The sequence below is a fragment of the Coregonus clupeaformis genome, unplaced genomic scaffold (assembly GCF_020615455.1).
Source record: "Coregonus clupeaformis isolate EN_2021a unplaced genomic scaffold, ASM2061545v1 scaf0461, whole genome shotgun sequence".
Taxonomy (NCBI): domain Eukaryota; kingdom Metazoa; phylum Chordata; class Actinopteri; order Salmoniformes; family Salmonidae; genus Coregonus; species Coregonus clupeaformis.
In genome coordinates, this window is record NW_025533916.1 from 239,526 (window position 1) to 254,966 (window position 15,441).

The following is a 15,441-nucleotide window of genomic DNA, read 5'->3' on the forward strand; positions in this document are numbered from 1 at the left end:
ATAACTATCCAGATGTAAATGTTTAGTATTAACATCATGAATTTGCCATACAATTTATAGGGCTACCTGGCCTGCTACATATGAGGCTATTGATAAGCTCTGTTATATTACTGAAGGGAACATTGTCAGATATTATTTGCTTTTATCAAAAATGCTCCAGTTTATTTATTGGTTGTTTTATTGCTATATTGCATATCAATGCATAAGAACAGTGAGACCTCCCACATGAGTTAACACACCAATGATCGAGAGTGTGATGAAGACGTCATCATTCTACGCCGGAAGAAACACAGTTGAGCGTCAAATCACATGTCTCAACCTCTGAAGTCCTGACTGAATGTTTATATTTCAATGATACGTGTGCTGATAGGTACAATTATATTTTCATAAATATTATGCAATGATTATTGATAAGTGTGCTGTCTTGTATGACGAGCAGAACTAGCTTCCATTAAACCGAATGTTTAGTATGACTAAAGTGTCTCTACACTGTAAGTTTATTGGGTGGCTATTTGTGAGACACACATCTACGGGTCGCCTACAAAGCATCGCATGCAGTGAACATCGTTTTCCCCGGACTATTTTCCAGTTTCTGCGGACAATGTCTACGAACACAACAGACAACCAAAATTGGGGACCAAAGAAACCCAGAGCACCCAAAGAAACATTGCGACATGTGAAGTCTAGAGAACAGAGGAAACGTGGAGTGGATGTGCATGGACCAGCCACTGTCTACGCGCAGGTCGTCGGGGCAGGGAGCCGAGATAATGGCGCATCACTTTATGTCTTCTCTGAGTTCAATAGGTAACTAAACCTGAGAACATGAGTGTCTGACAATTTGTTGTAACGTTGCCAAATATATTTGTATAGTGGGTATCAGAAAGGCACTTGGCTGCAGCATATTTGTTTACCCTTTTTCCTCTCTGGAAGGTACCTATTCAACTGTGGTGAGGGAACACAGAGGCTGATGCAAGAGCACAAGTAAGTTGAATTGCCTCCTGTCAATGTTCCACTAAAATCCATCATTCAGTCTCAGCTCAATAAATCTCAACAATGTTCCTCTTGTCAGGTTAAAAGCTGCTCGCTTGGACAATATTTTCCTCACTAGAATGAGTTGGGAGAATGTTGGTGGTCTATCAGGTAAGTTGCTTGTTATTCTATCCACTTTACATCAAGTCAGTCATCTGTCAACCTGGAAACAACTGTGCATAGATAATAGACATAGATCAAAGCTTATTAGCCGACGTCTCCATGTACAGTCATGTGAAAAAGTAAGTACACCATGGAAAGTGGTCTTTATTTTTATTTTTTACATATTTGGACACAGATATTTGAGCTAAATTCCAACCACATTCATTGATAAAGGTAACCCAATTTAACAAATCAAGTTATTTTACACTGCATGAGTCAACACATCCACTCCATTTTTTTTTTACATTTCAATTTCCTTATGCAGAAAAAGTTAGTACACCCCTACCATCACATAAAATGGCTAAAATTAGAATCAGGTACACCAAAGCAGGTGCAAATCATTAGAGAGTAACCTGGGTGGGTCCAGCCTTCCATAAAGATTAGAAACTTGGTCTGGTTTGGCCTTAACCATATGGGTGTGTGGTAAAACATCATGCCAAGATCAAAAGGCCTATTTGAGGCCCTCAGAAGAAAGATTATTGATGCCCATGAGTCTGGGAGGGGTTACAAATCCAATTCCAAGCAGTTCGAAGTACATCATTCCACTGTCCGACGGATCATCTACAAATGGAGAAAATTCCAGACCACTGGCAATCTACCTAGGACAGGTTGTCCCTCCAAAATCAGCCCAAGAGCCGACTGAAAGATGCTCACAGAAGTCTCTATGAACCAGGGTAACATCAATGGGTCTACAGGCCACTCTTGCCACAATCAATGTCGAAGTGCATGAGTCAACTGTCAGAAAGAGACTGCACAAACTTGGCCTACATGGAAGGTCAGGAAGGAAGAAGCCTCTGCTCTCAAAAAAGAATATCAAGACACGACTGACGTTTGCCAGACAACACCTGGGTAAAGACCAAAACTACTGGAACAATGTGCTCTGGACAGATGAGTCAAAGGTGGAGTTGTTTTGCCGCAATGCCAGACACCATGTTTGGCTAAAACGAAACACTGCCTTTGAACAGAAGAACCTCATACCAACCGTAAAGCCTCAGTGCCTAGCCAATTTGCCATTATTGAGTCAACCATGAATTCAATATTGTACCAGAGAATTCTTGAGGAGAATGTGAGGCCATCTGTCAAAAAGCTGAAGCTAAACTGAACATGGATATTGCAACAGGACAATGATCCAAAACACACAAGCAAAGCTTCAACAGAATGGCTCAAAAATAAGAAATGGAGGGTTATGGAATGGCAGAGTCAAAGCCCAGATCTCAATCCTGTCAAAATGCAGTGGGGGGACTTGAAGCGGGCTGTGCATGCAAGAAAGCCCTCGAACATGACACAGTTGAAGCAGTACTGTAAAGAAGAGTGGGCAAAAATTCCTCCTCCCAGTCGATGTAAGAGACTGATAGACAGTTACAAGAAACGGCTACTAGTTATTTATTGGGGTCAATTGAAGCTAGGGGTGTACTTATTTTTTCTGCACTATGAAATTGCATTTCTGTTGATTTTTGATGAATAAATGATTGCAAAGTATAATCTTTCAGTGTCATTTGTTAAATTAGGTTACCTTTATCTGTCAATAGTGTTGAAGTGAAGATTAAATATCCATCTGTCCAAATATGCACAAAATAAAAGGCCACTTTCCAGGGGGTGTACTTACTTTTTCACATGACTGTAGATATACATAGGTCAAAGCTTATTGCATGATTAGCCTATGTCTCCGCGTATGTCCTTAGGTGTGGTAAACTGTGTACTCTCTGGTTTAGGGATGATATTGACACTGAAAGACACTGGTGTCCCTGAGGTTGTTCTCTCTGGACCACCACAACTGGTGAGTGGACATTGTAGCAGTATAAAATATTGTCTGTAATAAGTCAATTGTTTTTGTGGTATCCTGAGTCTAATATGTCATTGCCTCCTCTTGATCTAGGAGAAATATGTGAATGCCATCAGAGTATTTTCTGGACCACTGGAAGAAATCAAGCTAGCTGTTCGACCATACACTGAGAAACAACACACAGATGACACAATGACAGTTAGTCAAATACCAATATTTGGTGAGTACTAGAAAACCCCTTTGTATTAAAAAAAAAATCATTGAGTAATTGACTGTTACTCATACTCTTTATCTTAAAGCATATTAGTTTATGACGGGTAAAATAGTGAATATTTGTGTTCTCATGCTGAAGAGTTGGTAGTTGACACTCTCTTAACACCAATTGTACCAGCCCAGCTCAGAGAGGACGGGCCAAAGTGCTCCCCTAACTCAGGGAGGAGCAGCCCCTCCAGTAGTCCCCAGAGGAGGGAGCTGTGGAGGCCAGAGGACTCTGAGGACACCAGCACAGACAGCAGGAGGGAGAGAGCAACCAGCCCAGGTAAGACTAGGAGCATGTAGGCTCGGAAGCCCAGGCTTCTCACGCTCTGACTGTTATAAAGCCTGAGGAAGTTCTCATGAAGACGATAAAAAGGGGTGAAGTACGGTGGAGTCTAGATGGAAACTAGTGACACTTATCAAACCAATCAAGTATTTCGCAAGGATGGAGCTCCAAACAGGTTGTGTTTCTGACTTGCAAAAAGCTAGCTAGCATAAAATACAAAACAGTAACGCCCCATAGGCTGCTAAAACTTTGTACGACACAGTAGGAAAAGAGATATGGATGAACAAACAAGGAAAAATAAAAAATAAACACAAGGAAATGCCTCTCCTAAATGAAAATATAATTTATACTCTGAGCCAATCAAATGCAGGTGTTAACCCAGCCAGCGCTCCTGTTCAAACGCAAAATTCAATACTAAAGTTATACAGACTTCCAATAGTCAAGTCAACGGGAAGAGATTGGGAAGGATGACCCACGAGACTAAAGGAGCATGCAGCGCTATCAGGGGCATCGCTGCCCTAGTTCAAGGATGTTGAGCTCCAAAGAGAACCATTTCTCACGTTGCATTTTCCTCTCAGGTGGAAAAGCAAGAGCAACAAGGGATCCGTCTTTAGTTGTGGCATTCATTTGTAAGGTAAGAAACACAATCTCATTGTCTCCGTGACATACTGAATGATTGCATTTTGTCACATTTTATCCTTGACTTGCAGCTTCATCCTAAGAAGGGGAATTTCTTGGTTGCTCAAGCAAAAGACCTTGGATTACCAGTGTAAGTTGATATTTCAATACAAATTCAGTTTTGCCTGCTCAACAAACTTGTGCCGATAATTATTTTTTTCATTCACTTTCTCCACAGAGGCACTGCAGCTATTGGTCCTCTCATTGCAGCTCTGAAGGATGGGAAAAGTGTGACCTACGAAGGAAGAGAGGTACTTCAAATATATTTGGTTGATTGTTAGGGCTCTGGAATTTTGGATTAGCTATTGTAAATGTTAGATACATTTCATCTTGTTGTCTGAAGATATCCTGATGGTTGTCCTACAGATCCATCCTGAAGAGGTGTGCACTCCCACTGATCCAGGACCAGCCTTCATTGTTGTGGAGTGTCCCTCTGAGGAGTTTGTTCAACCAATCTGCATCAATCAGCAGCTGAGCAGGTAATGGCCTGAGCGAAGTTGGCCAAATGTGTCAGTCTGCTTCTGCATCCTGCGTTATTACTCCTCAGGCCTTCTTTAGGAGATAGTAGTTAGTTAAGTTCTGAGTTATTTGTCTCATCTGCAGATACCAAAGTGGAGGAACAGAGGACCCTGCTGCCTTAGTGGTCCACATGACCCCAGAGTCTGTGCTGAAAACAGATGAATACAAGCAATGGATGGAAAGGTACAAAATCAGCCATATGTAATACTCAGTTTCAGACTGTTTACATATTCCATATTCTGCTATTGTCTTCTCTCTCTGTTTTATGTTGGTCTTTCTACATGTTTGGTTTTGTATTTTAGGTTTCCATCCACCACTGAGCACCTGATCCTGAATGAACAAGTTTGCACTGTTCACAACGTTAGGAGCCACAAGATTCAGACTCAGCTTAATCTGATTCATCCAGAGATATTTCCAGAGCTCAAGCACTATAAAACAAAGGTAAGTTGTGAAGGGCTAGAACTTTAATTATTCACCATTGTAACCTGCTGCTACACAGAGATAAGCGTGTTCATTTGGAAACCTTTTGTAGCTTGCATTGTGTTGTGCTAATCTGTTTCTACTCTTGTTTTTGTAAAACTTCTGACTGTTGTTGTTCTTCTCAAGGAGACCCAGGCTGCCCTGCATGTCCCCAATGTCAGAGCCGAGTGTCTGCTGAAGTTCCAACTCAGACCCAAGATTGAATGGCAAAGGTGAGTCTGTCCTTCAGGCCACAATTTATCAGACATTAGTCTGCACTTACAAAGGGCTGCTTTGTCAAAGAAAACCATTTCAGATGAAACACTACTTTCAAGCATGGCTTACTGTTTCTTCTCTGATCTTGTAAATGCCAAAACAGTCAAAGTCAAATGAGAGCGTCCCTGCCCCTCTCAGCAGTATGTGATGAGTGGTGTGTGTGTTCTACTGTTCTTATTCATTAGAGATGCAATCCCCTCTTGTGACACTGAAGAGTTTGTGAAAGAGGCTGGGGAGGCCCCTAACTTCCTCCAAGAAGTGGAGGAGTGCAAGCGGTTCCGTGCGACTGATGCTGCAGTGCTGTCTGGTGAGCCCTGCTCTGGGACAGGTCAGGCTAGAAGCCCAGGAGGAGATGTTACAAGGCTCAGTCCAACAAAGCTCCATCGATTTCTCTTTACTCCTCTTGAGTGGAGTTGCAAACATTTCACACTGGGCATTTAAAAAAGTAACTGAGTTTAGTTTCCTGTAGTATTTTTGTCTTATAGAGTATCATAGTTTTACATCTCAAATTTCAGTGGCATAGAAAAATTATGTTGTACAGTATGATAATGTGTTGTTTCTTGCAGGGCGGGCAGAACAATACCCAGAGGTGGTCTTTTTAGGAACTGGATCGGCTCTTCCAATGAAGATCAGGAATGTCAGTGGCAACTTGGTCAACATTAGGTAATGGCCCTCAGTTAGGCTCATATAAAAATAAAATAATTCCCTTAAAGATATTTCTGTGTGAGGTAGCCAGTATAACTGTCTGTCTGTCTCTCTGTGTTTATGATATATCCCATCTCCTTCAGTGCCACTCAGTCAGTGCTGCTGGACTGTGGAGAGGGCACCTTTGGCCAGCTGTGCCGACACTATGGGGACAGTGTGGACGAGACTCTTGCAAAGATCTCAACAGTCTTCATCTCTCACATGCACGCGGACCATCACACAGTAAGGGTTATTTTTCCCAGAAATATATGTTTATTATAGAGTTATAGCATATATTCTGGCATACATTTTATTTCCAAAGAATTTAAAAATAATTTCACTTTATTTTCCAGGGATTGTTGAGTTTGCTGTTTCAAAGGGAGAGAGCCTTGGTCAGTAAAGAGTTTCCCTTTTTCAGATTTTAAGATGAGTCATGCAAAATGGAATATATGTCCTTATCTCTTTACTGTTCAGACAACTCTTGGGAAAGCCTTCAGCCCCATCTATCTGGTAGCCCCTGTCCAGATGATGACCTGGCTCAACCAGTACCATGACCACTGTGAGGAGATCCTCAGCCATGTCAAGTATGTCAGGAAAGACACGTCTTACTCTATTGAATTGATGCTTTCAGACCTGATATGATGTCCATCGTCTCTAATATTGATGTATTCTTTACTATGTTACAGCATTGTCCCTAGCAAAGTCATGTGTGAGGGGGCTGAGGTGTCCAAGTTCAAAACCAAGTCATTCATCCAAGCACTGCTGAAGAAATCTGATTTAGAAAAGGTATGTAGAGACTTGAACAGGCTGCTTCGTGGTTCAATAAGACTCAAAACACTCTTATTAGGTTCAATGACTGTTTATTGAGGCTATCATCAAAGTTTAAATACATACTGTATATTCTGTTTCTCTTATAGTTCCAGACTTGTCCGGTGCGTCACTGTAAGAATGCCTTTGCCTGCAGCATCACTCACCAGTCTGGCTGGCAGCTGGTCTTCTCTGGGGACACAATGCCCTGCGATGCCCTCGCACATATGGGTCAGTACCAACAGTTCTCGACCCCAATTGTGATGTTTGTACAGCTCCCAGAATTTGTGTGATGTGAAAAGATTTACACACTCTGTGAACCACACTTGTGACGTCCGGATCAAATGGTAAATACTCACAAATGCCATTTGATTTGCCGTTACGTGCATTCCACAGAACCATGCTGGAAGTTTGGACCCAGAGTGTATTCTATAACTTCTACACAGTTGCTGGTGGTATGATATACATATAGATCAGTGTTAATGGACTAGACATCTACAGTAGCCAGTCTGATCTGAACCTGTCATCCATGCTGTATTCCACACTAGCTGTCTGGCAGCATTTACCAGATATTTCTTAATGCTATCGATCGGTTCCAAAGTTCGCTATGAATCACAAGGTCTCCCACTTCATTGACTCTTTTTAAATTGTTTGACTTGATATGATCCAGTTGAAGCCTCCCAGAGAGAGCCGGGGTATATCCCATGCCTGTTCATTATAGAGGCCTGGGTGTGCCAGACAAACCGGGCTGGCTGATGGTTTATTACACAGAGCTGTGTGATTGATTTCCTCTGGGAGAGGAAGAGAGGCTGGAAGTGCTGCGCCATGCAGCAGTTGTGTGATTCATGTTTGTCATTGTGTTTTCAAAGGAAAGAATGCAACTTTACTTATTCATGAAGCCACGTTGGAAGACGGATTGGAGGACGAGGCTGTGGAGAAGAGACATAGGTTAGTAGATGGATCTAGTACGGTGCTTCTCTTCAGAGGTGTTATTCTATTAGGAAACTAGCTTTCTTGGGTTGGATTCAATCCGTATCGCGGAAGATCTGCGTAAAAAATGTAAAGGTAATTTCCAATTCAGCCGACATATGCAGCGTTTACCATGAATGCAGTCTCCGCGAACATGGAGATATTGCCTTTAAATTTCAATCGAGATATAATGCATATCTTCTGTGAAATGGATTGAATCCAGCCCGAAGTGTGGAAATATGACATGCATTGAAGGAGGTAAACAGAAATAGACAAGTGCCATTTTTCAACTGACAAAGAAACTCAATGAGCTCTTGAAAAGCCAGTCATTTTTAGAGGGCATTGTAACTGGCTGCATTCTTCTCTGAGATTGGCATTGATTTTTGGAACTCTGTATTGGATTCAATGGGCGCTTCTGCCTTCTAGCTGGAATTTCAGTGACTTTGGTTAAAGAGCTCCCTCTCGCATTGAAAACGACTTGAAATAATGACTTTAGAGAAAGTCATTGAGCTGAACTATTGAACTGAACGAACTCTGTATAGTTTACCATGGGGTTAAGTCTGGTAATCACTGTTAAAATAGTAGCAGAGTAGTATCATGCTTCTCTGCTTGCCTCCCAAAATGACAGTACCACCTCCCAGGCCATCGGTATTGGCATGAAGATGAATGCCGAGTTCATCATGCTGAACCACTTCAGCCAGCGCTATGCCAAGATCCCCCTCTTCAGTGAGGACTTCAACGACAGAGTGGGGATATCTTTTGACCACATGAGGGTAAGTGAGTGTTGAATTATGTACTTTAGTCCACTTGTTATGCATAGCAACATTGAAATGATTATGCAGGTTCTGTACATCTGAAATGTACTTTTCCACTGGATATGTGTAACCTCAGAGTGAATTAGGACCATTATTCACTACAGTATGAGCAGACCAGTGCCCCTAGTCCAGGTAGAATACTCTCGGACAAGATGCTTCGGACAACTTCAATTTAAGTCTAGATGTACCATTTTAAGGTAACATTCAGAATGTGCTAGACTCCCATCAGAGATACATCTCCAGCTGCATCAGAGGAGGCTGGGTATTTTGAAAGACCCACTTTGAGTGAGTGAGGGACCGTTTTTAGGCAGCCCTGGTGATCTCTCTTCCCTGTCTCTCCTCAGATCCGGTTTGGAGACTTTAGAATCCTCCCCAGACTTATCCCGCCCCTCAAAGCCCTGTTTGCCGAGGAGATCGGAGAGATGGAGGAGAGGAGAGGGAGGAGGGAGCTTAAACAGATGAAAGGAGTCATTGCTGAAAGCAACGAAGAGCAGAGAACACCCAATGCAGGCAAGACAGGAAAAGGTTCCAAACGAGAGCCAGAGGACCCAACACAGGACGTGGGAAGTAAGAGACTCAAAACAAACTAAGACCCTGACCATAGCTTTGGGTTACACCAGAGATTAGTGGAAATCAAATTACTGTTATTTTACTGAAACAAATCTGAGTTTGCTTTATTAAAATTAATTACATGACAAACTTGCATGAGGGATACACTGTAAAATAAGAGTTTTTCATTTGGCTGAACTGGCTGCCTTCATCGCTTGTGAATGAAGCATATCTATTTTTCCCTGTCATTACCATTGCTTTGTGTATAGCACATGTAATTAACATGGTCTTTGATTTTGCATTTAAAAGTAAAGCAATGTCAATCATGCTCCATGGTATTGGCCTGTTGTTTTCCAGCAACAAATTGTGAAGAACAACTCATACAAAGTTTCTCCTATTAAACTACACCTTTAAAAGTTGCATCCAAACAAATTAATTTAGTGAAGTTGTCACATATAGATGAGTAGTATTTTTTTATTTATTTGTATTTGTTTTAGGGGGTAGATCAGCTTAATATTGCATATAGATTGTAACTTCCATCAATGTAATTGTCTGCATCACTTCCAATCCCCCATGTTTTTATTTATATATATATATATATATATATATATATATATATATATATATATATATGAAGCACGGGGGTGGCAGCATCATGCTGTGGGGGTGCTTTGCTGCAGGAGGGACTGGTACACTTCACAAAATAGAAGGCATCATGAGGAAGGAAAATTATGTGGATATATTGAAGCAACATCTCAAGACATCAGTCAGGAAGTTAAAGCTTGGTTGCAAATGGGTCTTCCAAATGGACAATGACCCCAAGCATACTTCCAAAGTTGTGGCAAAATGGCTTAAGGACAACAAAGTCAAGGTATTGGAGTGGCAATCACAAAGCCCTGACCTCAATCCTATAGAAAATGTGTGGGCAGAACTGAAAAAGTGTGTGCGAGCAAGGAGGCCTACAAACCTGACTGGCCAAAATTCACCCAACTTATTGTGGGAAGCTTGTGGAAGGCTACCCAAAATGTTTGACCCAAGTTAAACAATTTAAAGGCAATGCTACCAAATACTAATTGAGTGTATGTAAACTTATGACCCACTGGGAATATGATGAAATAAATAAAAGCTGAAATAAATCACTCTCTACTATTTATTCTGACATTTCACATTCTTAAAATAAAGTGTTGATCCTAACTGACCTAAGACAGGGAATATTTACTAGGATTAAATGTCAGGAATTGTGAAAAACTGAGTTTAAATGAATTTGGCTAAGGTGTATGTAAACTTCCGACTTCAACTGTACATACATACACACATATACACATATACAGTGGGGAAAACAAGTATTTGATACACTGCCGATTTTGCAGGTTTTCCTACTTACAAAGCATGTGAGGTCTGTAATTTTTATCATAGGTACACTGTGAGAGACGGAATCTAAAACAAAAATCCAGAAAATCACATATGATTTTTAAGTAATAAATCTGCATTTTATTGCATGACATAAGTATTTGATCACCTACCAACCAGTAAGAATTCCGGCTCTCAGAAGCCCTCCTGTTCTCCACTCATTACCTGTATTAACTGCACCTTTTTGAACTCGTTAGCTGTATAAAAGACACCTGTCCACACACTCAATCAAACAGACTCCAACCTCCACAATGGCCAAGACCAGAGAGCTGTGTAAGGACATCAGGGATAAAATTGTAGACCTGCACAAGGCTGGGATGGGCTACAGGACAATCGGCAAGCAGCTTGGTGAGAAGGCAACAACTGTTGGCGCAATTATTAGAAAATGGAAGAAGTTCAAGATGACGGTCAATCACCCTCAGTCTGGGGCTCCATGCAAGATCTCACCCCGTGGGGCATCAATGATCATGAGGAAGGTGAGGGATCAGCCCAGAACTACACGGCAGGACCTGGTCAATGACCTGAAGAGAGCTGGGACCACAGTCTCAAAGAAAACCATTAGTAACACACTACGCCGTCATGGATTAAAATCCTGCAGCGCACGCAAGGTCCCCCTGCTCAAGCCAGCGCATGTCCAGGCCCGTCTGAAGTTTGCCAATGACCATCTGGATGATCCAGAGGATGAATGGGAGAAGGTCATGTGGTCTGATGAGACAAAAATAGAGCTTTTTGGTCTAAACTCCACTCGCCGTGTTTGGAGGAAGAAGAAGGATGAGTACAACCCCAAGAACACCATCCTAACCGTGAAGCATGGAGGTGGAAACATCATTCTTTGGGGATGATTTTCTGCAAAGGGGACAGGACGACTGCACCGTATTGAGGGGAGGATGGATGGGGCCATGTATCGCGAGATCTTGGCCAACAACCTCCTTCCCTCAGTAAGAGCATTGAAGATGGGTCGTGTCTGGGTCTTCCAGCATGACAACGACCCGAAACACACAGCCAGGGCAACTAAGGAGTGGCTCCGTAAGAAGCATCTCAAGGTCCTGGAGTGGCCTAGCCAGTCTCCAGACCTGAACCCAATAGAAAATCTTTGGAGGGAGCTGAAAGTCTGTATTGCCCAGCGAGAGCCCCGAAACCTGAAGGATCTGGAGAACGTCTGTATGGAGGAGTGGGCCACCTGCTGCAGTGTGTGCATACCTGGTCAAGACCTACAGGAAATGTATGATCTCTGTAATTGCAAACAAAGGTTTCTGTACCAAATATTAAGTTCTGCTTTTCTGATGTATCAAATACTTATGTCATGCAATAAAATGCAAATTAATTACTTAGATATCATACAATGTGATTTTCTGGATTTTTGTTTTATATTCCATCTCACAGTTGAAGTGTACCTATGATACAAATGACAGACCTCTACATGCTTTGTAAGTAGGAAAACCTGCAAAATCGGCAGTGTATCAAATACTTGTTCTCCCCACTGTACATACATACATACCTACATACAAAAATACATATCCTTTAAAAAAATTATTTTCCCCTTTATTACTTTCCAACCCCACGACCCTTTCCCTAATTGGAATAAACTAGTGAACAACAATGCTTAGGCCTCTACTTCCAGCTTATACTTACTATATACAGTGGGGGGGGAAAGTATTTAGTCAGCCACCAATTGTGCAAGTTCTCCCACTTAAAAAGATGAGAGAGGCCTGTAATTTTCATCATAGGTACACGTCAACTATGACAGACAAATTGAGAAGAAAAAAATACAGAAAATCACATTGTAGGATTTTTAATGAATTTATTTGCAAATTATGGTGGAAAATAAGTATTTGGTCACCTACAAACAAGCAAGATTTCTGGCTCTCACAGACCTGTAACTTCTTCTTTCAGAGGCTCCTCTGTCCTCCACTCGTTACCTGTATTAATGGCACCTGTTTGAACTTGTTATCAGTATAAAAGACACCTGTCCACAACCTCAAACAGTCACTCTCCAAACTCCACTATGGCCAAGACCAAAGAGCTGTCAAAGGACACCAGAAACAAAATTGTAGACCTGCACCAGGCTGGGAAGACTGAATCTGCAATAGGTAAGCAGCTTGGTTTGAAGAAATCAACTGTGGGAGCAATTATTAGGAAATGGAAGACATACAAGACCACTGATAATCTCCCTCGATCTGGGGCTCCACGCAAGATCTCACCCGTGGGGTCAAAATGATCACAAGAACGGTGAGCAAAAATCCCAGAACCACACGGGGGGACCTAGTGAATGACCTGCAGAGAGCTGGGACCAAAGTAACAAAGCCTACCATCAGTAACACACTACGCCGCCAGGGACTCAAATCCTGCAGTGCCAGACGTGTCCCCCTGCCTAAGCCAGTACATGTCCAGGCCCGTCTGAAGTTTGCTAGAGTGCATTTGGATGATCCAGAAGAGGATTGGGAGAATGTCATATGGTCAGATGAAACCAAAATATAACTTTTTGGTAAAAACTCAACTCGTTGTGTTTGGAGGACAAAGAATGCTGAGTTGCATCCAAAGAACACTATACCTACTGTGAAGCATGGGGTGGAAACATCATGCTTTGGGGCTGTTTTTCTGCAAAGGGACCAGGACGACTGATCCGTGTAAAGGAAAGAATGAATGGGGCCATGTATCGTGAGATTTTGAGTGAAAACCTCCTTCCATCAGCAAGGGTATTGAAGATGAAACGTGGCTGGGTCTTTCAGCATGACAATGATCCCAAACACAACGCCCGGGCAACGAAGGAGTGGCTTCGTAAGAAGCATTTCAAGGTCCTGGAGTGGCCTAGCCAGTCTCCAGATCTCAACCCCATAGAAAATCTTTGGAGGGAGTTGAAAGTCCGTGTTGCCCAGCGACAGCCCCAAAACATCACTGCTCTAGAGGAGATCTGCATGGAGGAATGGGCCAAAATACCAGCAACAGTGTGTGAAAACCTTGTGAAGACTTACAGAAAACGTTTGACCTGTGTCATTGCCAACAAAGGGTATATAACAAAGTATTGAGAAACTTTTGTTATTGACCAAATACTTATTTTCCACCATAATTTGCAAATAAATTCATTAAAAATCCTACAATTATTTTTTTTTCTCATTTTGTCTGTCATAGTTGACGTGTACCTATGATGAAAATTACAGGCCTCTCTCATCTTTTTAAATGGGAGAACTTGCACAATTGGTGGCTGACTAAATACTTTTTTTCCCCACTGTACATTAATTATATTTTGTTTGTTTTTTCTCCTGAACTTCTTCTACTCTCAACCGCTCCGATCATTTTCATGATTTTCAACTGTGCTCTTTCACAAAAGCTCCCAACCTACAACCTATATACCTATTATGGACACAGTATGCTTACATTATTAGTTATCTTGTTATTAGTTGTTGTTATTAGTCCCATCCTTCAACTCCATACAACACCACCCATCTATCTCTTAACACCATCCATATAGGATTTCTATTTGCCATATTTTTCAACTGTACTGTGATGTTTTACAAAAGTTCTGAACCTTTCTATTCTCATTGTTTCTACAGATAAATTGAAAATAAACATTTTTGCTAAAAGTATTATTATATTATTGATTGATTGACTATGACTTTTCAGATCACCCAGTAATGCTATCTGCAAGGTTAGCTCCAGGTAAATATTGCAATCCTTTAGCCATTCCTGGACCTGTGTCCAAAAACAAGCTACAAATGGACAGTACCAAAACAAATGATCTAATGATTCTGTCTCTTCGCAGCAAAATCTGCAGAGCTGGGAAGATTGTATCCCCCATATAAATAACATTCTATTGGTAGCAAGAATTATATATAATAATTTAAATTGAAAGATTCTAAGTTTTGAATCCGGTGTCGTTTTGCGTATCAGTTCATAAACACTATGCCATGGGATCGGTACGTCACAAATCTCTTCCCAACTATTTTGCAATCTATATGGGACTGCTGTCAATCCGTTGGTCCTTAAATTAAACTGGTATACTTTTTTATTTATCACAGTTTTCTTTAACCAATTATGTTCTTTAATGCAAGGCCGACAGACAAGTTCCTTACTTTCTCCCCCTTCCACTTTCCTCTTCCATTTTTGCGGTAAGGCTGCAATTATTTGGTTGTAATTTTGGGTAGAGCAGACATTTCCATATGTTTTTGTTAGCTGCATGTGCGACAACTTCACCAGTCCTACCGATGATATCATTTACGAAGATTATACCCTTTTTATTTTTTTATTTTGAAAAAAAAAAGAGTTTTTTTGTCAATTAGTATATTTGAGTTTAACCACAATATTTGTTGCATTATTTGTTCTGTCGTTTCTGGAGGATTAAATTGAAATTGCAACCAACTTTCTATGGCTTGTTTTAGAAATAGTGACATTTGGGAGATTATTTCCTTTTCAAATAACTGAAAGTGAGAGGTTGTAATCTGAATAAAGGGAAAAAGGCCATTTTTGAACATTGGGTGAGGTAATCTTACTAATTTGCTAGAGAACCAGTTCGGATTTAAGTATAACTTTTGTATGACTGAAGCTTTTAGTGATAGGTCTAATGCTTTAATATTTAATAATTTCTGTCCTCCAATTTCATATTCATTATATAAATAGGCCCGTTTAATTTTGTCTGGCTTGCCGTTCCAAATAAAATGGAATATTTTTTTCTCATATAATTTAAAAAATTGTTCGCTAGGCGTAGGCAAGACCATAAGCAAATAGGTAAACTGGGATAATACTAAAGAGTTAATCAGGGTAAA

General features: G+C 41.1%; 1 protein-coding gene across 1 annotated transcript; it reads left to right on the forward strand.

Moving 5' to 3' along the window:
* The first annotated feature begins 294 nt into the window (after positions 1–294).
* Positions 295–9,599, forward strand: LOC121556808 (zinc phosphodiesterase ELAC protein 2). The gene is made up of 23 exons (XM_041870715.2): positions 295–804; positions 931–981; positions 1,070–1,140; positions 2,904–2,968; positions 3,068–3,194; positions 3,366–3,512; positions 4,094–4,149; positions 4,226–4,284; positions 4,372–4,444; positions 4,560–4,672; positions 4,797–4,895; positions 5,015–5,153; positions 5,319–5,404; positions 5,633–5,754; positions 6,014–6,110; positions 6,236–6,374; positions 6,485–6,523; positions 6,606–6,715; positions 6,818–6,917; positions 7,049–7,169; positions 7,808–7,886; positions 8,536–8,680; positions 9,067–9,599. Exons 1-23 carry the CDS (start codon positions 461–463, stop codon positions 9,310–9,312), a joined length of 2,628 nt encoding a protein of 875 aa, XP_041726649.2. The 5' UTR covers positions 295–460; the 3' UTR covers positions 9,313–9,599.
* The last annotated feature ends 5,842 nt before the right edge of the window (positions 9,600–15,441 follow it).